At 40.3% G+C, this 25,687-nt stretch overlaps 1 protein-coding gene across 1 annotated transcript in view; it reads right to left on the reverse strand.

Moving 5' to 3' along the window:
• Nucleotides 1–1,799: 1,799 nt before the first annotated feature.
• Nucleotides 1,800–25,687, reverse strand: part of USP26 (ubiquitin specific peptidase 26) — a 53,152-nt gene continuing 29,264 nt past the window's right edge. Inside the window, exon 4 of the mRNA XM_027054327.2 lies at nt 1,800–6,936. Coding sequence (XP_026910128.1) covers nt 3,914–6,673 — 2,760 coding nt within the window. The 5' untranslated portion in view covers nt 6,674–6,936 and the 3' untranslated portion in view covers nt 1,800–3,913. The remainder of the gene's footprint in view (nt 6,937–25,687) is intronic.

Consider the following 25,687-nt stretch of genomic DNA (forward strand, 5'->3'; position numbering starts at 1 on the left):
GGGCAAGCAGAAAGCAATCATCCGGAGTACAGTGGAATAGTCAGGACACAGACAAGCCTCAGGCACTTCCTGGATGCAAGAGCACGCAGAGTGAGTGGGGTCCCCAGTGGTAACCCTTCCGGCACCAGTAAGGCTACAGCCAACAGCCAGGTGTGCAGTCATGCAGAAGGACTAAGGGTGCTGGTGTGGCAGGACACCTGGGGTTTGTGGATTCCTGTCAAGAGGGCTGGACGTTAGAAGGGCCATGGAGTACAAACCTGGGAAGGGCATAAGATCAAAGGGAATCAGGGCATGGGTGCAGGCCAGAGCACTAGAATCCATGGTGTCCAGGTTGAGATGGCATCGGGAAAGTCATCACCAGATCAGTTTGGAGCTTTGAGGTCATGAGTGGACCACACATTCTGGTTCTGGGGCTGGTTTAGCGCACCATCAGATATACCCAAAATCACAGCTCACATTGTTAACCCACCTCAACAACTGGCAACAGCAAGAGAGCCCCTTCCCCTTGCAATGTATCTCTCACACCCTCTACTAAAAAGCGCAACATTTTTTCAGTATAAGATGCCTTAAAGGCATTCTGTCCATTACTGCAGAGCATGTGCTGAAGGATAAATTTGGGGCTAAGAGGCAGGATGTTGATAAGTGGCACAGCCCATCCCTTTGGGTTACCCAGCTTCCATATGCACCCCTTTACATACGTTTGACCTCTTATAGCAGCAAAACACTGGTATTTCCACCTTCCAGAGATACCAGTCCTCCTATATGTTTTCACTGTTCTCCCAAATTAGATGACTCAGAGCCCCCAAGTCATTGGTACCCATCATAGGCTTCATTAATTATTCCTCAAAGCCAGGCACCCATCAAATATTCTATTACCTAAAAACTAAACTGTAAAGTTTATCTCCAGTAACTTGGGCATAAAATAGATGAAGCAGGATAAAGAAAAAGGGAATGGTGAGTATAGACAAATAGACACATACATATAATAAAGAAAATGTGCAAAGCCACTGTAGCCCTTGTTTATGTTATTGGTCTCAAGGTGTTAGTTCCTCAGTTACCAAGTTTCCCTCGGCCTCAGCCAAAACCTTAGGTGCTTTGGGTTCTTTACCTGGTGGAGTGACCAAAACCATTTCCCAAGTGTTTGAGTCCTAAATCAGTCTGCTTCTTTTGTTGCTGTGACAAAATAGTTTTCCGCTAACTTTACTATTAGTAGGAAGAGTAAAGGTCCCACAAAGATGTTCATATCCTAACTCCTGGAACCGGTCAATCTATTATTACAAAACAAGTGGAAATTAAGGTTGCTAATCAGCTGACCTTAAGGTAGGGGATTGTCCTCGATTATCTGGTCGTGCCTAGCCTCACCATAACTCTTAAAAGTGGAAGAGGAAGGCAGTGGAGGGAAGAGTCAGAGATGGCAGTATGGGGATTCAGCCTCACATCGCTGGCACATCACTGGCTGAAGCCATGAGTCAAAGAATGTGGGGAAGCCCCCAGCAGCTGGGAAAGACGAGGAAACAGACTGTCCCTTCAGAGCATCCAGAAGGACTGTAGCCCTGTCAGCATCTTGATTTGAGCCCAGTGATACCCATCTTGGGCTCCTGACCTCCAGAACCGTAAGATAATAAGGTCGTGTTGTTGTACGCCATTAGGTTTGTGGTAATTTGTTCCAGGAGCAATAGAAAACTAATACACTGTCAAAGAAAGTTTTTATATCCATTGATTACTGAGAAATCTGATGTGTAAATTAGAGAATTAATTAAAATCCATTAATAAATAACAGCCACTGAGTCACCTAAGAATTATTTTAATCTTTTATTTAAATAACAGTGTAACACACAGATGGTATGCAGCTGCTCACTGTGCACCTCAAATTTTTTCTCACAGGGCAATGAAGGGTTCCACCCAAGCCAACTGTCTAGGAGGATAGACCCTCCGCATCCTGGATATCCCAACCATCTTCTTCACCTTTTAGTTTAGCCTGCATTTTGGAAGTGCTCCATGCTGAAGAGCAGCATATTCAGGATTATAATATTCTATACTCCACACCAGACATTTCTAAATCTCAAAGCTACTGGCATCTTCATTCTCCTTTCAAAACAAAATAACTTTTCTCTCACTCCTACCAAAACTCTTGCTTTGATGCCTATGTAACTGAGCTCACACTTAACTATTCTAGAGAGGTCAAAAGCCTGGAATTGTGAGACCGAACTGTCCCTCCCCTCCTCTAAAGGTAACTCCAGCCTCATCCTTCAACCACCACAGCTGCTGAAGTACTACACAACTTGAATAAACAAACTGCCTCCATCTACCTTGCAATCTCCAAGTCTCATTCAGACCTCCTCCTAGATGCACTGTGCTGTGAGCAATAGAATTCCCTAACTTTCGAATCTGGTTTTCCCCTTAAAGGGCATTTTCTAACTTGCCCACACCACTACACTCCAACTCACCTCTTTAAAGGCCTCTGGGATTTAAAGTACCAACAAGCTGTTGGATTAATATAGCCATACCGAGCCCACCCCCTAGAAACAAGGAGGGACACCCATGTTGGTAAAGGTGGAACCAAAAATTCAGTCCCTTCATGTGATGTGAGAAAGCCTTTCAGTGTAAGTAATTTGTTCCTAACAAAGGTACAAGGTGTTACTGTACCTGCCTCAAAGGCACCTCAAATAGGTTTAAGTTTTATAACATTATACAAAATCGGTGACAAGTAACACTTTCAAATACTATAGGTCCACTCTAAAGTGTGCATTGTGTGTTTATTCCTTGAAGGAATAAGGTCACCACTGCTATAAGATATGGAGGAATAAAAGAAATCTGGAATTAGTCTTATAATATTGAATGCAGAGGACTGTTCAAGGCTTCAGATAAAGTTCTGGCAAATCAATGTTCCTTTGAAGCAAATCAAGTGCCTCTTGGAGAAGACTAAAATGACACCAAAAACAGCTGGCTAGTAAATAGGAAAAGTGGGTCAATTTCTTGAGGGCAAATAAATTCTCCATCCTTAAGCTTGAGAGTATATAACCCTTTTGATACTGAGCAAAAGGAGTCTAGCAAACAATTTGGAGACTTGACCTGGTGTTATAGTCTCATTTGCATATGCCCAAAATGATTCATAAATTACCAGATTCATTTACTATTTATTGACAGGACCATAGCAACTATTTTTTTTTATTGCCAAAACCTCAGCAATTGTTTTTTTTGTTTTGTTTTGTTTTTGTTTTGTGTTTTTTTTTTGTGTGTGTGTGTGTTTTTGTTTTGTTTTGTTTTTGGTCAGGACTCCAGAAACTTTTTTTAAGTCAAATCACTAAGTATGATCGGCAGAAGAGTGATTTCTCTGTGTGTGTTTTTTGTTTTTAATAAGTTTCTGAAGGAAAGGCATATGTGAATATAAGAAACAAAAACTGTAATCAAACTCCTTTAGAAATGTAACTAAATATACAACAGCAAAATCCACCAAGATACCTAACGCACTACTGTAGTTCTCTAAATTTCTCAAGCATCTGATGGAATCTCCATCAAATTGCTGTTCCCTACCCCCAACAACCCTGACACCCCCCATCAGAGTTGCTGAATTAGCATTTATGTGGTGGGACCCAAGAATTTGCATTTCTCAGAAGTTTCTCCACGATCCTGATGCTGCTGATTTAAAGACTGCACTTAAAATCCACTGCACCAGAATATGGAGAACACAATTCTAGTCTAATAGAAAGGAATACTTATCGCTGAACTGTGGGATTGACCTATCTGTATTAGGGTTAGAATAGAGATTTTCCCCAAGTGTTTCTGCTTAAATTCTGACCCTGGATGCCATCTGCCTCTTCATCTTTGGCTAGAGTGGAGTTTTCCTTTCATAGAGGAAGTGGTAACCAATGAGGTAGTCAAGCAGATGTGTGCAACCAGGAGCCTGTTCCACTTACTTCTCCTGAGCGGTCTTCCCTGCCTTTGTGTTACGAGACTGGAAGTTCTCTTCCCTTTTCAACAGATCTTCAAAAACATCATTGTGCATGTAAAAGAAGATGTACCCGGTGCAAAGCCTAGCCTCCTGCATGAGATCTTCTTCGATACTCAATACCTGTAGATCATTGTAAGTGAACCACGCTTGCCTCTCAAAGTCATAGGCATCGCTGATATAATGGCCTGAATTTGGGGTCTTCCCAAGATGGCTGACAACACCAATGAGCCGATAGGAATTGAGATCACTCATCTTACCACTTCTTTTTGGTTTTGTGGCTTCAGTTTCTGACTTCTCCTTATTTAAACATTCTTTGTTTCCAGGGTTTTTATTGGAACCCGGTGCCCCTAGGGAATTTGCTTTGGCCTCCTGGAGACGTAATTCTGCAGGTTTTCTGAGGTTCTTTGCATACCAGCGGGTACGTGTCTTCAAGAGGGCTCCAAGCAGTGCCTGCCGCAGGGCTTGTTCATAGATTTTCATCCATTCATCCTGCTGGGTCTGTTTAGTCGGTTTTTGGCATTCTTTTGGAATTCCGTTTTTTTCACGTTTATAAGTATCTTCAATAGTCTCAGTGCCACTCTTGAAATCTACAAGCGTATTAGTTGTCTCATATTTCCTTTGTTTTAGATTTTCAAACATTTCTTGAAGATAAACTTCGGCAAGACACCTGTCTGGACCACTGGTGGGTTTACCTTCATCTTTCTGGATCTGAGAAAGGTACGTTGCTTCAAGATCCATCATTAAGCCAGCAGCTAATAGCTCTTTTTCAATGACTGCTCCATTTCCTAAGTTTACTAATTCAGACTCAGTTATATTCAGTTTAGGACATTTTCCCAGGTCTTCTTTCTGTTCTCCATTTGATCCTTCACAAAGAATCTGGCATTTTTGTGGTTCAGACTCTTTGTCTGGTCCAATGTGTGGAATCAGAGAATCATTGGATGCCAAGGTTGGCTTTGTTGAAGGTGTTGATAGAAAGAAGTTTCCAAATTTTATGCTGTGAAAGACTTTTAGGATTTGGAAATCCCTAGTAAGCACATTCTTGCTCACAGGAGGAGGTGGCTTGGTAGTTTCATTGCAATGAGATGATATATCTAAATGTGTGGAAATAACGACTTCCTGGTCATCCTTCCTTAGCGACCAAAAGTCGTCAAAGGTATAACGTTTCAGATGAACAATAAGAACCCTGGGTAGCCTACTAAATTTGTGCACTGCAACAGAACTCTTATGCTTACATTTCCCACATTTATATTCAAGCTCTTCCGCTCCAAAGAAGTGATCAAAAGCAGACTGAATAGACAAAGGAAGTGATTTCGTTCCTTGTGGAAGGTTGATGGAGAGATAATTATTCACTTCGGTCTTGAGAACAACATGACCACAGGCTTGACAAGTAATAGAGCGCAGCAACTCAAACTCAAAATTATTGATGACGGGACAAACGAGCACTTCAGTGGCAGCACTTCCAGGAAAGATCTGTTGAGCTGGATTCTCCTCTTCAGATTCAATTTTAGCCTTCCATATGGTGTTTAATTTCCCCATGCTCTCTTTCATCTGATCTAAACAGTGACCTAAAAACTCATGAGCATCGTTTTGTACGTTGTCAGAGAAAATCTCTGCAACTGATGATATGGTTTTTTTAAGGTTCACAAGTAACCTCTCCTTGATTTTTATGTTATAACTATCTTTCAAAACAAACAGCTGTGCTAAACATACGCTAAGAGCATCAAGGGGAATTTTACCCCATGGGGAATCCTTACTGAATAAATCATCAGCAAAAGACGGAATCGAAAATAAGGACTGTAAAACTGCGTTCATGTAACAGGTGTTTCCCAAATTGGGGAGGCCTTGCAATAGTTTCTCTGGGTACAAGTCAAGGGTCATCTTGAGTCTGTCCCACTCTGGCTTATCTGCACTATACTTTGCTTCCAACAGAAATGCCAAATATATTTTCTCACAAAGCACCTGAAGAACACTAACACCCTGAAGGTAAGGGTTTCCAGTAGAATCGGTCTTGAATAAGTGTTCAAATGCTAATTTCTTCTTATTTTTTAACCTCAATTTTTTCTTCCTATTGTGGCTTACATACCTCAAGAGATCTGTCTCGGATTTCTTATCTCTTACAGAGCTATTCTTTTGCAGGAGTTTCCCACCCATCCCTGAACCAGATGATAACATTCTTTTTCTCTTCTCCTGTCCATTTTCTGGTAAATCATTGCAAGTAAGTGTTGATGACTTTGATGCACACAAAGGCTTCTGCTGAAGGTCGGCTGTTCCATGTCCTTCTCCTGTCTCTAAAGATCCACTACTTGACTTACTACATATTTCGTGAGATGAACTTTTGTTGATTTCCTTCTGTGTTGTTGTGCGGGCAAAGATCCCTCCATCCTTAACAGGTTTCATGGATGGTTGATTATTTTGAGGGAATCCATCCAAGAACATCTTCAACTCTTCAGCATCTGCAGAAGATAATCCTTCAATAAACAAGAAGCTATTATTTTGGAAAGTTAAATGCAGGTGATTTTGTTTTCCTCCATAGGATCTAAGCACCACATTTTTAATATTATTAGTTAGTTGAAAAGTTGTAGATTCTCCAGTGCTGAAATAGACCAGCAGTCTAATATTCTTCTTTCTTTCCACTTTTCCAATGTATGCTTCTTTGGGCTTAGACATCCCCATATTCCTGCTCCATATATGGACAAAACCATGTGCCATTAGAGTAGCCATACTTTACAAATAAAATACAGGTATCTTTAATTATTGACAATCTTGAAGTTCCAATTTGTTTTGCAAGCTCACTTCTGAAGACAACACCAAAGCAATGATTCTTTAGTTCTCTATAAGGATGGCCTTATTTCTAGTGTTGGTTTTATACTAGAGCCTCTTCAGGTTCTGGATGTCCAGCTATTTAGTAATAAAACCAATACCCTTTAAGAGCTGTCCATGGTTACCATGAGGGAAGAATCTTGATTTCCACGGCAAGGCAGTTACTGGAAAAAAAAAATCAAGAAAAATCATTTAAGCTATCAGAGAAAATGCTTGGATAGAACTCAAATTCTACTCCCATACACTAAATCTTTACACTACAATACTAGATTCCATTCTGATTAATTTCCCCACTTAAACTGAAATCATTAAACACTTGGAAGACTTTCAGTAAATAGCTAAAGAGCATAATGAACAGTGTCTCAAGTGTATGCATATAATGTGCTAATCCTCCTGTCATAGAATGACCCCACAGGGCAACCATAATAAGTGAATAAGAGAGTGGAGGCACTAGGCGGCCCTCAAACCAATAATAGATGAATAGCTCTTAATGTCCAGAAATCTAGAGGACTTCATACACAGGCCACTAAATGTAAGTCAATCTACCTCTTTCCAAATCCAGTTATGCTCCTTTCTTTCACATGGCATAATGTGAAGTCCACACATTATATCCCATGTGGGAGGGTCTAACCTATCACTGCTTAAAGCAAATATCTCCAGCCCCAACAAGCCAAGATGACCTGGTATACTCTAAGCAATCCTGATTCTTCTGGTAAGTGTGGGGTAATTGAAAATTCAAAGCCATGCTGAACAAGAACATAAAAAACTCATTACAATTTTGAAAGGTGGTTAAAACAATGACTGAGACCAAGTTCAAGACTGTGTTTACTATGCTTTACTATTGAACAAACAAATGCAGGTAGTATAAACAATTTACAAGAAACAGGATATGATGAATGGAAAGTTTCCCATTGGCTCCAGTGTTGGTTTCACTGTTATTTTGGAGGTATGCCTAAAGTTTCAAGGTTGGTATAATCCATACACAGTGAAGAATGCCCCAGGCTAAAAAAGTTAAGAAACCAATAGTCTGGTGCCCTTTTGGCCATTATACCAAGGGTAAAACCAAGTCAGCATTAAGGGTCTGTTATTAACACACATAAATTTCTTACTCAGTCCCAATTAACATTTTTTACTTCTATTTCTTAATGCGCCATCATACGGCCTAGAGAAAAAGTGGTAATGCTCAACATGGGTGAATTATGCACTAAACAACACCATCTTCTGGGTCATTAGTCCTGTTTTCCTCATACCTGCAATTATGTTCATATTCCCTGTCTAAAGTGGAATCACGAGTAGATTCTCTAGGTCAGCTGCGCTGAGAACTGTCATGAGACCTTGCAGTATAACTGGGTCGCCAATACAGGCAATGGAAAAATCACATGCAACAACTTCTAGTAGGCTTTCGGTCTTATATGCTCTTTTCCACAAAATACTATCTGGACACCTTTAGGACTATCTGTCCATCCATGGACAGATACAAGGCATTTTCATCCAGGGTTAAATATAGGACCTGGACAAGTGATTGTGAGATCTGTTTGTGTTCCAGACTACATGGAAATTAAGACTGTAAAGTAACCATTTTTATAATCACAGTCTAACACTGTCCTTCTGATTGGCTAGAATTGCTTCCACACTCTCCTCCAATTAATCACCTGTTGCAACTGACATGAAATGCCTGCCATGCATTTCACACAAGCTAAATTGGTTTAATTTTTTAAATAATCCCATTTCTCTACTCCCCAGGTGCCTTGCCTACTAAACCACAAATGAGATAGGTATTTCAACAAATTAGGTGTACCAAGTTTACCTGACTCAGGTCATTTTTGGCTTGAGAACTTCACAGCCATCCATTTTGAACTTCAGTCCAAGAACTCCCCAAACAAATTCTGAGGTTTTGCAAACACATCACTCATGAAAGCATCTTAGCTCCTTTTAATTAGTTTCACAAAGTTATAAATCTATAACCCCAATTCTTTACATATTAACACTTCTAAGCACATACTGTCTGCTTTGCAACAAGCCAAATATCCCTGGAGATTCTGCTCAGTACTCTGTAGGGTCCGTAACATCACCCTAGCAGAAGGTAAGTAAAAGGCGACAGTCGGACAGCAAATCACTGATGTAAGGAAAGAGACATTCCCATTGGGTTGTGAGGAACAACACCAGGACGGTGCACAAAGATCTCCACAACCTCCATGGAAGAAGTTACAGTAGAACTGAAAACTTAACCTATCACCAAGTGCTCTAAAATAAGACAGGAAAATGTCAATTAAAAAAGCCCCACTATGGATAATTCTGCTGGTCATCCTGTATCAACTACAAACGGTCAAAAAATACAGCCAAATGTCCCAGCTTTCCAAAAATGTCTCGAACATCCTATGTAAACATTCACTAAGCTTATGAGCTTGTGTTCAAGGCAAGGACAAATTCTTGAGTACTAAGTGAAGAAACCATTCCCCCAAACCCTAAATGTTCTAAGATGGCATTAAAATGGACTTCAGATATAGTGCTGCTAACAACCAAGACATCATCTGTTGGTAATGAACACTGCTCTCTAAAACTGAATGGATCCTCCTAATCAGTATATGCCCACTGGTATTGACCACAGCATAAAATATGCTAAAAAAAATACAAGGTTTAGTGATTCTCCTGACAAATATTTTCCTTTAGGCCAAGTCGAGACCTTAGGTTATGAGGTATCAGAGATCAGTGTGCTTTTCCTCCCACCCCCACCTGCTTCTTCCACACTTAGCCCTCCACAATACACACTAGTGACTCCAAAGAAGTTCTATTAGTAACTAGCATTCGACTAACACCACAATCAACACTCTACAGTATTGGGCTCACTGACAAAAGTTAAGTCTAAAAATTTCCTGCCCATTGTATGTAGGCTAGAGAGGTTCCTATAGCTAGCTTTGACCACGGGGTCCACATAATTTGAGCTAGGTCCCTGTAAACTCGAAACCAGTGAGGAAGGATCAGATGTACTTAATCACTCAAAATTAAAAATTTCTGAATAACTCTATAGGAGACCAATCCAAATTAATGAATAGGTTAGGTTAGCACTTAGCACTACAGATATTTGCATCAGAAAGCATGTGTCCAAAATTAATGGGAAGCTATGTTTTCTCCTACATAGTTAAATACTCTTCCTGAATCTTATCGATGTTATTTACTTGCTCAGTAAACACTGTCGTTATGGATAATACTAAAGGAAACTTTTGCTTGGTCCCTATCCAAATTATCAAAAACTCAAAATTGGTGGAGCATAAGTTAGTGAGATTCTTGTTTTATCAATTCTTTATCTATCAACCTCTGTTCAGTGGAGATTGCACCTATCCATACACAAAAGTGCATACGCATCCAAGTGAGAGAATGATCGTATTTATCACAGTGGAAATGGGACCATAAAAACATTCAAGCACAGCAGCAGACTCAAGTTGTCTGGATTATTTATAGTTCACTATCCTAGTGTAGACGCTAAGTAAGAGTTTAAACTATCTCCTCTCCAAAGAAAGAAAGAAAGAGAAAGAAAGAAAAAGAAAGACAAAGTTTTCATTGTTCCTAGTTCAACCACTTGAGAGAACCTACAATCCCAGAACGACTTCCAGGCTGCATTCAAAAGTTTTGCAATCCCAGCTGATCTGTATTTATCAAAAACTGTTGTCTGTTCTAAGGGTAGCTGAAATAATATAAAACCCTGATGGCATTTCAACCTTCTAACTCAAGAGCACAGTTAAGAGACATGTATTTCCAAACTGATGTGTCCCTGCATCATTCCTTCTTCCTAGTTCAACGTGCTTATGTTTCATTCCAGGAGACTAAAGGAGACTTCGTTGAGCCCCCTGAGCATGGAAAGTAAAGATTAGGAGCCATCTTGCTGACATGCAGCTAAAGAGTCTAACCACCATTCATTTTCCTGGCTAGCACATCTTAAGTTTCAATCCTTTTCTTGATTCTGCCTTGTCAGTCAAAGGCTTTTAGGGCTTCTTTGATTGTTTATTTTTAGAAGATTTTCACTAAAATGTATCCATTTTCTAAGACTCTACTGAAGAGCACTATGTGACTATTCTATGTGGACTAAACTAGGCTTCAGCAGTATTGATACTCCAACAGCATTCAAAAGTTATGAAGCCGAAGTGTTATTCTCTTGTTTTATCCACAAACTCAGTCCATTCAACTTGTTTGGTCACCTACTAGCACAACACACCAGACTAGCTGATCTCAAAGCACAGATAGAAAACTCATAAAGCTGCACTGTTCTGGTCAGATTTGGAGGCATGACCTATGGTGTCAAGAAGTTGACCATAAGGTTAAAAAACTCCTGGTACAAACGTGTGCTTCCTTGTTAATTCACATTCACTTTACATTGATCTTCTTGGTCACTGAGTATTTGCTGAGCATCTGCTCTACACTGCAGATTGTGATTTACTGAGTGTGTTCCCAGTGCTGTGTATTGTGGCCAGTGTTCTCAGGGACACAAAGGATGTGAGTATTCACTGTACCTAAGCAGTATGGACTGTAAATGTCATCATTGTGTAAACATCACAGTTGAAAAGGGCCTTGCTTCCAATGGGGAAAAGGATCTGGGTAAATATCCTTCCACTGCCATTTTCTAGAGCTTGACACAAAGTCAGGGTGGGAGCATTGTTTTGTAAGAGAGGATCTTCCGGAGTGAGATTTCCCAAGCCCCGCCTCAAAGAAATTGGCCCTTGGGAAAAATGCCTGCAAGTCCAAGGAACCCAGAAGCCCAGTTAATAATTTTGTATTAAGATAACTTTATGAGGACTTGTGAGGCTTTTGGAGTATTTATTCTCTATATCATGTATTTGTATTTCCTACCATTCATACTTTCATTATTTCAAGAGCAAGAAAAATTTGAAAGCCAATGAGAACGCACCCTTCAAATATGAATACGCATTTCTCATTCCCAAGGCATTCATTACAAACGGAGAAAATTTGGAGGTATTACAACCTGGAGGCAGAAGAATAAACCCTAGAAGGCCCTTTGGGCTCATGACTGCAAGAAAGTTACATCTCTATTGTCAGATCTTTTCCACTGACATCTTATTATACTTGTGATCATCTATGTAAACTCAAGTATGTGTTTATTTCACTGAATAGGTGGAGGTCAAGGTGCAGACGGTGGTTTGGCACAGGTGGTAAGTTTTAAATAGCACTGCATTTCACAACTTCTTACATCTGAAAACATGTGGAGTGAAAGAATAAAGACATACCTAGCACATGGTGAGAAATCCTGCTCAGTTACCCTAGCAAGCCTCACTGGAAAGAAATGAAGGACCCATGAGGTAGTGTGCTAGTCTCTGTATGCAGTAAATAGAAAAGACAGGGCCAGATAATTACCATGGAGGTTTCCAATAATTTCTGGGTATCTCTGATAATCCCAAGCAAGAGCTCTAAAAAGCCAAACAAGTTCAACTCACATTTATTTTAAACTCAACATAGCTTAGTGACCCTGGATAAGCCAATTCCACTATCAGGGCCCATTCAACTAACTGGAAAGTGATCATCTAAGATTCCTTCGAGGACTCCATTCTATGAGACTATGATTCTATATGATTCTAAGTGGGATATACTTAATCATCACATTGGATTTCCCAAGAATGATGTGCATCAAATCTGGGCTTGGAAACTATGGTCACCATACAAAAAATACTGTATGGGGAGTAGGTGAATATGTTGGTTTTGGCAAATGGGAAGAGGGGATTCTCAAAACCCAACTGGCATTCATCCATCCATTCAATCCTTAAATATGTATGGCATACTAGCAAGCACTATGTTAAGCTCTAGGTATGGAAGAATGAAAAGGAGGAAAATACCCATGGTCTCATAAAAGACTTCCTCTAGCAGGAAGACAGAAAATGTGCACACCAGAAATACATACTCTAGCAGATGGTTGTAACTGGTAAAGAAAACATAAAGTTAGGGGGACCAGGGTGTGCCAGTGGTGATAGGGATGTGCTTACTGCCTTCTATAGAGTGGCCTGGGAAGGCCTGACTAAAGACGATGACATTATGTAGCAGGGTCTTGAAGGAATTGAGCGAGCAGACAGATAGATGCAGGATGCTCCAGGCAGGAGGAAGAGTAAGTTAAAAGGCCCTCATGTGGGAGTGTCCTTGGCATGTTAGAAACAGAGAGCAGACCAGTGTGGTTGGAGAACAGTTAAGAGATTTGAAGAGGAAGAAGGTGTGCAAGTTTTGTAAAAGAGCAGGAGAGCGAATGGACCAGAACCCTTGCAAAAGCAGCACAAAGGGCCAACTTACGGCTAGTGGTCACAAATTTACACTGAGACCGATCAGCAGATTTGTGGTTTTCTCCAGCTATATTTAGCAGCCCAGCTGCCATGGTGCAGATGTGTAATAGGCAGAACCTTATATTTAACTTTCCTTGCGATTCTGCCATTCATAAATAACCACGTAAAAGAAGTAAGGGAGCCAAAGGTGTAGAGAAGGGAGTAATTACAAATATGGCCCAGAGAGCGTAAATAGAGACAGAAAACAGAAAAACAGAAAGGACTAATATCATGAAGTATTGCAGGGTGGGGCAAAAGCATTAGGGGGCCAGGAGTTCAGCTCTCATTTCAGTAGCTGTAATCCTGCCCCCTGCTTCTAAGCAGCTGTCAACTGCTTGTAGACTTGCTTCTTCTATTCTGCTCCTGCCTTCCTTTCTGTTCTGTTTATTCCTAACCTGGCCCCAAAGTGGGAAGTAACTGATGGGTAAGTGGGGGGAGCTGCGTGTTAGGGGTATGTGGACAGGGTTAGAGGCATGCACAATCAGACTGGGGAGGGGGTAGGGAGAAGGGCACCCATCCCCTCTCTTTTTCACCCTCCCAAGTCTGGGTTAAAGGTCAACACATCAAGAGGCGTGTTGCCTCTAGAGAATTAGCAATTAAATCCTGTCGTTATGTTTGGTCCCAGCTTCAGTGCGCATGGCTTTTCAAAATGATTGGATCAGGGCAGACTCTGCTTCTTTCTCTCGTTTAAAGGTGCATTTCTGCACTCAGCAAATGTCCGAGTCATTGTAAAGCAGAGAAATGCCATTATTTTGCCTCTTGACATATACCGCACATAAATCTCTCCATAGGAGGCCCTGACCAAAATGGGAAGAATTCTCCAGACTAGCAAATTGTTCCCATGAACTATTTAGGCTTTGAACCTTTTCTGAGAGACAGCTCTGGCAGAGCATATTTTTTTTTGTTTGTTTTCCATTCTTTTAGAATGATTATGTCAGTGCTATTAACAAGACATAGTTGATTAGGAAAACAGAATGCAGATTATTTTCCATAAGTTAAATATGATTTCATTAAGAAAGTGTGGTCTCTCATGAGAAAGTGCATGCTTGTTACACTGAAATTATGATAAATGAGGCTTTCTGGAAATTAATTCCTTTTCTCCTACTGCAACCCTCCTAGTATTTTGTATCCTTTCTGCAAAGTACTGCATTCACTTGATTATTCACTTATTAGCCAAAATATTTGTTGATACCTAGTCAACTATGGCCAAGATCCAAAGATGAAGCAATAAAATATCCTTGACTTCAGATCCATTGGAAGACAAATATATAAAAAATGGCAGCACAAGGGGAAACGTATTAAGATAAGAAGAGTCAGTGTTACCGAAGGGTCCTTGTGTTTTCTGCCACCTCAGAGGCTTGTAGCATTTTCTCTCTGCCTGGAATTCCCTCATAATTGTCTTGCCTTTTTGTCTCAGTTCTACTCTTCCTTTTAAGACCCTGTCTGAGTCTCACTTCGTTCAGAAGATTTCCAGGCCTGACTTTTTCCTACCTCAGAATTCACAAAGCATTCACTCTTTGTAAGACTCATCACTTAGCCTGTGCTACCTTGTGCTGCTGCTTCTGTGACCTGATCACAAAGTTAACAGGCAGCAGGGAACAGTGAGTTTGTTCTCAATCTGTGTGGAGTGAAACTTTCCTCTGCCAAGGGGACTCATAAAGTTGGACAAGTAGGAGTCCTTTAAGGATTGGGCCCCCAAAATTCTAACTTTCCTCAAGACAACAGTGTCCAAAGTTTTAAACTAAGGACTGACTGTGCAAGAAGGGGTGAAATGAAATTAGATGGAACTGTTACCTGAACAGCAAGTTGACCTGGACATGAAGAGCAGGTTAAGGCAGACAGGATACTGCACAGGTAAAGACTACTATCTATCTATCTATCTATCTATCTATCTATCAAGTTTAAAATACATACACACAGGGGCACCTGTCGGCTCAGTTGGTGGAGTATGTGGCTCTTGATCTCAGGGTCGTGAATCTGAGCCCCACATTGGACACAGAGATTACTTTTTAAAAAAGGGGAAAAAAGAATAAAAAAATAAAATGCATACACACATTAAGGAGTGCGCTTGTTGTGATGAGCACCAGGTGATGTATGGAAGTGGTGAATCACTATATCGTACAGCTGAAACTCATATTACACTGTATGTTAACTAACTGGAATTTAAATAAAAATTTAAGATAAAAATAAAATGCACACACACTTTAATGAAGCAATTCTATTAAAGTTTTGTCCTATAGATATAACTGCAAAACTGTGGAAATCTTTTTAACAATCAGGACCTTTTACTTATATAATTTTAAAAACAATCTATAAGGGGCACCTGGGTGACTCAGTCGGTAAGCATCCAACTTGGGCTCAGGTCATGATCTCGCATTTCACAGGTTCAAGCCCCACATAAGGGCTCTGTGCTGACAGCTCAGAGCCTGGAGCCTGCTTCGGATTCTGGGTCTCCCTCCCTCTCTGCCCCTACCCCACTCGCTCGCTCTCTCTGTCTCTCAAAAATAAACATTAAAAAAAGGTTTAAAAACAATCTATAAAATGAAACCTTTTCTTCTTGTCTTGCTATATTGGCAAAGGTGCAAAATCGGTACCAAGAACCACATTATACAAGAATTGCTATGCATGTGAAGAATTTCAATAATCATCAAAGCTGATTTGAACTAAGGAAATGCATTAATAGGGAGCACTGTGGCATTTCCCCCTATCCTTGCATCCGAATCAAGTTTGTGGTGGGGCCTAAGATTGGGGAGTTGTTTCCAACAGAGACATGTGATTGCATCTCACACCCTTGGCTGCATTCTTACTGAGAAACCAAAATGTTAAAGTCCAGGCTCACATATGAGGGTGTGAGACACCTGGGAAAACTTGGCATGTTTCCCCTAGAGGTGGTGGGGGCCAAAGAAACCGGTGCCTGACTCAAACTGAAATCACATGACACAGGATGAAGTGGCCCCCATGACAGGGCAAGAGGAGGCAACAGTGGAATCAAGGTCCACTCCCTCTATTTGGAGAGGAAATGGTACAAGATTTGATGTACTAAGTGGAATACAACAACACTACAACCTCATGAGGAAAACTATCCCAAAGGAAGTGTTTGTCAGAAAAATGTGACCCTGCAAGAAAGAGGCTCCTGGATACACTGTAGGAGGGTAGGAAATAAGGGAGAATCACAAAAAGATTAGCTCTATCCCCTGGTACTTTCCTGTATAGCAATGTTACCATCCCCCCAAAAGCTTTGAGGAGATACTTTTAAAACTAATGAAGAGGCTTCTGCTGCTGTGGCTTCATCAGAGATGTTTCTGGCCTCACACGACACAAGGGGGAGCTACAGCATTTTCCATTCCAAGGTAAGGAGGACAGTGATTCTAAGCATCTTCAGCTCACTTAAGGATACATGTGACACAATAAAGCCTAGAAAGAGCTATGAGGGAATTTGACACAGCCACTTCTGCAGGAAAAATGAACTTGAAAATGCATTAAATGCCTAAGTGCTGGAATGAAAATCCCTCACAATGCCTTCAAAACACAATCTGTCTTATCTGAAAGATAAGTTCCCTCAACAGGAGAAATACAAAGTGGACTGAATTCGTTCCTTATTTTTTTTAACTTATTCTGATATATCCTTAAGAGTGGATTCCCAAAACCCAAGTCATACCTCTAACCCCTAAAAAAGTGATTCTCCTTCATCCCCCTACTTAAGTTCTTCCTCATTCTGTATACCAGAATTGTTTTCTCCTTGTTCCTTAAAAAAAAAAGTGTGTGTGTGTGTGTGTGTGTGTGTGTGTGTGTGAAAGAGAGAGAGAGAGAGAGAGAGAGAGAGAGAGAGAAAGAGAAGAGAGGGAAAGAAAGAGAGAAACTGATAAAGAGAGAGCTGTCCAAAATAAAAAAAAAGTAGTGCTTCCAGTCATCTGGAGCCACACAGCTCCAGCTTCTGGGGCCCATACCCCACTGTCTGACAAAAATAGACTCTGCAATCAGCTTGGTCATCTTGGAAGGAAAAGGAGCTCACAGTGCACAAATAAGAAAATGAGCAGCTGCTCTGGACTTGTACCCTCGAACAGTCTCTAAGAATTCAACAAACCACATCACCCTTCCCTCATTTCCCTACTGACACTTGAGTCAGGTATATGCGGTGCTAATGGAGGCCATCCTCAAAGTAAAGAAAGCAGAGAGCTAAGAAGCTTTGCTCCATGTTCTGAGCTATATTTATAAAAAAAGCATAGACAAGGAATCACGCCACCTAGCTTCAGAGAGCCCAGGACCTTCAAAAATAGGGTACCGAACCTCATCCAATGACTATGCTTCCATTTTCTCCCCAACAGAACTATGGCAAAATGGGAAAGTCTTTACTTCCACTGGATGAACTGTTTTTTTTTTCAGTTTTTATTTTAATTCCAGTTTAACATACAGTGTTTTATTAGTTTCGGGTGTGTGATATAGTGATTTAACACTTCCGTACATCAGCTGGTGCTCATCAAGTGCACTCCCTGCTTCCCCATCACCTATTGAACCCATCCCCCTGACCCCTTCCCCTCTGGTAACCATCAGTTTGTTCTCTACAGTTAAGAGTCTGTTTCTTGGTTTGTCTCTCTTTTTCTCTTTGCTCATTTGTTTTGTCTCTTAAATTCCACATATGAGTGAAATCATAGGGTATTTGTCGTTCTCTGGCTGACTTATTTTGCTTAGCATTAGACTCTGTAGCTCTATCCACATCACTGCAAAGGACAAGATTTCATTCTTTTTTATGGCTGAATAGTATTCTGTTATATATACATGTATCACCTCTTCTTTATCCATTCATCTATTGATTACTGATAGACACTTGGGTTACTTCCATAATTTGGCTATTGTAAATAATGTAAATAATTCTGCTATAAACTTAGGGGTGCGTGTATCCCTTTGAATTAGTGTTCTTGTATTCTTTAGGTAAGTACCCAATAGTGCAATTGCTGAATCATAGGGGAGTTCTGTTTTTAACTTTTTGAGGAACCTCCATACTGTATTCCAGTGGCTGCACCAGTTTGCATTCCCACCAACAATGCATGAGTGTCCCTTTTTCTCCTCATCCTCGCCAACACCTATACATGCTCTGAATGAACTCTTACAGAAGAAAAGAAGCCATGAGTAGCCAAGCAGCATTAGCCTTTAGCGTGAAAGACCTCTCTGAACTTATAACCGATGATCAGTGCTTAGCTCAAATGTTACCGCCCTCCATGAATTTGTCCAACATTCTCTCAACCTAATAGTATCCTTCTTCCCTCAATTCTTGCTTCTTATCTCTGTGAACTTTAAAATATATAAGCACCTGGAGTGTCACAGGAGACGTGTATTCCCCCAGTATGTAGGCATTGAGAACCAAAATCATGTACCCTACACAGATTACTGTCTACATTAACAAGGGTCTACTATTCCACTATTTTCATCAATAAGACTGTACTATTTTAAAAGAATCTTGTGCAGGAAGATATAAGTTGCAAATAGCTTCACTGTTCATTCCAGCAACTCTTCAATAGAAAACATCAACTGACAGTTTATGCCCTAAGACTTTCTGAACCTCTTGCATCCAAATCCGTTTTGCCATGCCCACCTATACCCAACCCTCCTCAAGTCCCCCACTCCCATCAGGACAGACTTCAAAGTCTCAATATCCCAGCCTTTCCCTTCTTCTAAAACATAATTAAACTCTGTGAACATGAAATTCTCCATTATAGTGGTGAGCAATAAACTCAGCTGGTTTTTTCTTGACAAGTTGTTCTGGTGCTATCTGGGGGCAGGTATTCAACATGCCCATTTGACAAATGTTAAATCAAGCAATTAATTCACGGGGTGAAACAATGGGTTGGATTTGGCAGGCATAGGGCAATTGTTAAAAGAGCTCTTATTTTGGGGCTGACTTAGAAGTCACTGAAAGGGGTCTGAATCTGATTGGTGTTTATGTCCCTATTTTAATAATTGTACTTTTATAGAGTTTTACTTTTCCATGCATTTGACTAGATACATGAGAGCACACGTGACAGAGTCTACCTACCCTAGTGCAGTGGCTAATACCTCAGTAGAGCAGTTGCTTTCTTTTCTTTAGAGTATACTTACTTCAGCTCAATGAGGAAAACACCTCTGGAATTTGGGGAACCACCTAGGCTTATTTCTCTGAGGAGATGCTGCATAACTGTGCAGGTGTTTGCTAGACGTGTCATTCACCACACAAGGTACCGAGACCGAACGAAGGAAAGAAAAATAAATTTGTGACAGCAGACCAATCAATAATACATTGATTTGCTCAGTGCTTCCTTACGAAGGTCAGCATTCATGAGACTTTCCTCTAGAACCTGAAATTTTCTCATTGAAAGAAACCATGAGTTGCATGGGGCGTTTTCTACTACAGTTGTTTTCAGCAATTTCCAGTGTATTTTTTCAATCTGTGCTGAGAGGTAGCATCTTTAACAATTTCCAAACACTGAGGGGAAGGGATATTTCCCACACAGAATCAGAAAATTTGTCCCACAAAAAAATGTGTCCAAGCTCATTTCCAAATGAGGAAAATAAACCTATATAGATAAATAACTTGCTGAAGAACACAAATTCCCTAATGTTCTTAAAATATCAGTAATATATGCTGTTGAAACACACATCCTCCTTACTAAGACCTAAGCCCAGATTCACCACTGATCACCTGTGTGGTATTTTTCCAAGACACAAGAGATTTCCACTTATGTCTTTTGGGTATGTAAAAACAAAGCACGTATCTAGAAGGAGAACCACTATCTTCTCAATCTAGAGATGCTTATGATGGTTACTTACTTCCTGGCTGAAGGTGTGAAAAACATGCACAGAGACTGAAGGGACCAGGGAAATGAGTTATGGGAAAAGCTGCATTTCTCCGGTATGGAAAAAAAAAAAAATGAGGCTAACACACAAGAACACCAGGTATTTCCTTGCTAACGCACCAGAGTGGGCTGCTGCCAAGTATCTGATTTTCAGCGTGTGGTTTTCTGATTACAAAAAGGGAGTTCGAAACGAAGGTCTGTTACCAGAGAGAGATGTGTACTTTTCTCAGATGCCAACTTTCAACTCTGGCTACAGCCACAAGGCAATTAATGATGGCTTATTGAGGCAGTACAGGCAAACCAACTTAATTTACATTAAGAAATCAAGAAAGCAATAAAGCAGATAATGTGCTCTTATATACTTATTATCAGTTGCATAGTTTCCATCTACTATTTCTGGAATAGCCAAGTAAATGATGACCTCCCCCCACCAAAAAAAAATCAAATGTATGGCTACTCTTAATTACTTCTAATATTCCCTATTTTTCTAACTAATGGCTTTTCTTTTGTCCCCCTCTATCACCCAAGACTATTTACACATGCTTGAAACCAGGTGTTTCCATCTCTTTGTAGCTATTACACAGAATCTAGGTGATACCAACCTGTCTCCTCTTTGTTACTCTTACAGCATCTTGGCTTCTGGACTTTTCTCCTCCAGCCCACCTCCAGGCTGAGGATCTAAAAAGCTCTGTAAAGGATATGCAACATTTTGCGCCTCTAGCTATTCTTCATTCACTCATTTAAGCCTCAGAAGCTCCCGATTTTACCATATGGTTTCTTAAAGGGGCAATGCCTTGTAGCTACCACAGAAAGTAAAACAGAATGAAATCTTTTACAATTCTTACCTACTCTCAACTGACTTCTTTAAGGTCATTTAGGCCCTTGCTATATTGTAATGTTAAGTGGCTAAATGCATTACAAAGGGAAACACCACAGGATATCCATGTTGGCATTTTCAGCGTCTCACTTACACTATAGCATAAAAGAATGACAAAATGTAGATATAATTGTTTGAAAACAAGAAGCAATATTAAGAAAAAATACAAATGTATACAAAGCCAGGCTATCTACTTAAAAGAATAATAATCTGAACATTAGAAACCCAAGTACCTGGTCCCTACTTCACCTCTGACCAACTCTGAAAACCAGGAACTAACCCTGTTCCTTCACTGACTCTATTTCACCTAGCACAGCACTGTGCAAATAGAGCTTTCTGCGGAGATGGAAATGTACTGTATCTGTGCTGTCTACTATGGTAGCCACCAGCCACGTGTAGCTATCAAATACCTGAATGTGGCTAATGAAACTGAGGTCTTGGATTTTTCACTGTATTTAATTTTAATAGCTAAAGTGGCTATAGCTATAATTAGCTACCATACTGGACACAGATCTATAAAATCAGGTCATTGTAAACATAGCTTAATACCTTGCCAGATATGGGAATTCTGTGATATATTACTTCCACATGGCAAATGTTGCTAAGTTGGCTGACCCAACCCTCATCCACAACATTTCCCTTTCCAATCCCTCTCCCCGGAGTGGAGTGTCGAGGACATTTTACATAGCTGTCAACAGATAGCAGCAAGAGTCTACTGAGTTTGTGTACCTGATAAAAAAAGAGAATGGCTGGAAAGACCAGTTTTGCCACTCAACATTCACTCCTTCCCTTTTTACAAACTGAATACAAATATGACAGCTAGAATAAGGAACACTTCCTATCTCATAGGACACCAGTATGAAGATAAACACTGCAATAAAGAAGCCTTACTAGTTCCAGTAAACAACAAGTATGAAGATGAAATATAACCAGAATTGAATAGTGAAAAGATCTCTTAAAAACATGGTTCCTTGAAGATGTCATTGAGCCACTGCAATAACTATCATATTTATTTTAAGTAACTGTAGTTGTTTTGTTACTTGCAGTTGAAAGCCCATGACTACTGGTTATGGAATACCATGAGGTTTAAGTCCAAAGGCTGGGAAAAGAAAAGTAATTTTATTTTTTTAATTTTTATTTGTATTTAGTTTTTTAAGTAAGCTCTATGCCCTATGTGGGGCTCGAACTCACAACGCTGAGATCAAGAGTCACATACCCTGAGTGAGCCAACCAGGTGCCCCCAAGAAAAGTAATTTTAGGAATTGGAAAGCTAACCAGTTCAGGATGGCAGAATAAAATGGAATACCCTAAAAGCATCGATTCTTAATGATCTGGAGCTGCTACACAAGGAGTGAATTTACCACCAACATGCTTGCTGTGATGGGACTCTGTAGTTGTGGTTGCATGCAATAAAACTTTTTGTTACATGAAAACATGACTGATAGTTTTTTGGGTTTTGGCTTTTTTATTTATTTTCAGAGAGAGAGAGCATGTGCGCACACAGGGGAGGGGCAGATAGAGAGGGAGAGAATCCCAAACAGGCTCCGTGCTGTCAGTGCAGAGTCCTATATGGGGTTTGATCCCACCAACTGAGAAATCATGACTTAAGCCAAAATCAAGAGCTGGACACTCAACCAACTGAGCCACCCAGGTGCTAATATTTAGTTTCAATCATTAATTCCATACTCAAGTTTCGAAGAAGCCTTAAATAGAAATTTTGACAGCTCAAGATATACTTGTTACATAAAAAATAATTAAAATAATTAAATTCCTACTCATTTAAGCCACTAAAGTCACTTCCAGTGAATGGTTTCCTAATAATCTGTTTAAGCATTTCACATTCATGTCTGCTTTTAGTATGAAATACATGGGATTCTGACCAGTGGTGGGGTGATAAAAAATATAGAGATGAAATCGTAGAAACAAATGATCGGCAACCAGGGTAAGGCAGTGGCGAAGCATAAAGCATGTTGCAAGAGCAGTTAATATCCCCTTTGGATGGATAGCTTGGTGCTACAAGTCATTAGGATGTGGAATTGAGTGAGTCCAAATTATGGTCCCAGAGACAGAAGGTGAAAAAGTGTTTTATGATGGTAGAGAGTGAGTTCAAGCGAGACTGAAGTAGATAATTGGTTATACGTTTAGGCAGCTCAAGAAGCACACCTAGCTGGGAATGCAGATGACATTCAGATCGCAAGTGGCATCTGATGCCATATGTATGACCAACTGAACGTAGAGGGTTCGAATTTTTATAGGGTTTCACTCGAAGAGCTGACTTAAAAATGCAGAAAAGGGAGTGAATGTGTCTGTGACTAACAAAAGGTGAAAAAATATAAAATTTGATTTTTATTCTTGCTAAAGACTTCACAAAATGAATTTCACAACTGGGGAAAGAAGTCCCTCCACAGATGTCACTGGAAACATCAACTTGATTTTCTTTTGGTTATTTTCAGCTGGAAAGACAGTGTGTTTGTGATTCCAGCCAGGGGTTTGTTTCCACAAAGATTCCCAGGAAAAGGAGGGAGACTGGCGTGCACATTTCAGTGATGGTGTGAGTGCTGAGCAGACTAGGAAGAGAGTGCCATGGACAACTGCTGACTCTGTCATTCATGGTAACCCATTGCCTCTCTCCACCAAGGTCCGTGAAGGTGATGTGCATAAGCCATGTGGGGACAATTGGATCCCCTGAGTCTAAGCTTTTGTTGCACTGTAGACAAGGGGGAAGCACTGGTAACTGTCTCCTCTTGCCACATGGAGAAGGCCCTTCTGTGTCTGGAAACCGCCAAGACTCAGTGAACAAGAGAAGGCAACGCTGAGAGGTAGAATGAAAAAGAATACTAGATGTGAAACTAAGGACTACCACAGGATTTTTTGGGAACATGCCATAAGTTTCCTTTCTTGCTTAAAAGCTACTTTGAATTGCTTTTCTTTCTGACACGTTCAGAAAGTATTTGGTTCAGAATGTATAGTCATTATACGAAGCCTAGGACAGGGGTATGTTAAAACAGGATATTTAACCACGAATATAATCTTAGCTCACGTCTTCTTTAAAATATGCATAGAAAAAATGTAGAAAGCTAGTATTTTCTACTGCTGATATAAAACAGATTCATATTTGAGACAAGCTAAAAGTAAGCAGGGATTAATCTTTTAATGTGCAAATTCAAAAGCCGGTCAATGCTATTTCCTAGATTTAAGTAAATCCCAACTCCTCATGCCAATGGGTCACACAGCAGGAACCTCTCTGAGGTTGGTAAGTACACAGACTTAAGGACTTTTGGTGCTGTGAGACATAAAAGATCCTCAGCCTCACAGCCAAGATCAGAGAAGGACATTCAGGTCGTAGAGATTTTAAGTGTCTGAGTCCAGTCTAGAGTCCAAAGATCCTACCTAAGTACCTACCTAAGTACAGTGTCTTCCTTTCCAGTCTTTTCATTAAATGAAATGAGGGGGCGCACTCTGGGGATGAGAAGTAGCACAAAGGGTCAAAGCACAAGTCATGTTAGGTTGGAGGAGAGAGTTGGGGTAATAAGGATATTCATTATTTTGGTAACTAAACTCTCCTAGATACACTCCAAGAACTTCTGCCTTATCTTGATTTCTATTTTCTAGTGCACAGAGTTAGAGTCTGTTCCAGGGGTTACACTTCCTACATGCAGGCAAGAGGTTAACAGCCTTCTAGAGATTCAAAAGAAGTGACTCATTCAGAGTACTCTAGACAGCATTTAATTCTTAAGCTATGGATGGAGGCGACCGGGTGGGAGTGTCATTGGTCACACAGCTCCAATTAATTTTTTTCCCACCTCCCTCTTTCCACTCACTTTACATTTTCCCTCCTGAGTTTTAATGATGCAAACAGCACCAAGGCACCATCATCTTCCATACCTAAACTGAAATGGATTCACATAATAGTTTTACAGCACTAGGCATTCAAGTCACAATTGCTGTCTGGTTTGCCCAGCTCTGTCTTAATGGCCAACAGAAAATTCTCTCAGAGACCTTTATAGAAAAGCAGAGAACTTCTTAACATAATAATAGCATCTTAACAATTCACTGGAATGCATTATGGGCTTAGCTGGTTTTCAGATTCTGTTCCTTCCCAAGCTTCTGATGCACTTTTTTCTTCTCACTGCCCATAATGAACCTCATTCTCTTAATTTATCAGTCATTCAAAATCTGAGTGACTTGAAAATTGAAGACCATCCACTTAGATAAATTATTTGGTGTAATAATGCTTAATGACACAACCTAAATAGCCTTACCCTTGAAATCCTAGTCCACCACTCTCCCATCCAATCTAACCCACAGAATAACTGGTTCTTAGGTACTGTCATTGAACTGCAATGTTGACAATAAAATTACAGGTGTTATTTATCAGCTAAATCATCTGTTATAGTCCTAGCAGACAATCACAAGGATGGCTGCTGCTTATACACAGATGGCTGAGACTCCAGTTTCAAAGATCGGCCCGAAGTACAGTAGCTAGTTAGGGAGCTCCTTAAAAGAATGACAGAGACATGCTCATGAATACTTGAAATGAAAACAAAAAAAAAAAAGCCAAAAGTTTCAATGACTGATTGCACAGCCAAGTTTGCATGTGGTATAGGAAAAATATTGCTTTCACTGAGTTTTTAAGAGAAGTGATGTGTAGCAGTTGGCGAGGTTGGGGTAAAAGGATGTAATTAATTACACACAGCGCTAGTTTCTTGATTGAATGGGGGTACCCCAGATCTCAGAACATTGCCAGTGACAGATTGGAGCTCCGCAGACACAGCAATGGCCCTTGTAGTGGAAGTCATTACATCAGGTGTCAGGCAATGTAAATCACAGGCAAAGAACACAACCCCCCCAACAAACTTAGATGAGAGTCGGCCAAGGAATTGAACTATTACATGAA

Source organism: Acinonyx jubatus, chromosome X (genome assembly GCF_027475565.1).
Source record: "Acinonyx jubatus isolate Ajub_Pintada_27869175 chromosome X, VMU_Ajub_asm_v1.0, whole genome shotgun sequence".
Classification (NCBI taxonomy): domain Eukaryota; kingdom Metazoa; phylum Chordata; class Mammalia; order Carnivora; family Felidae; genus Acinonyx; species Acinonyx jubatus.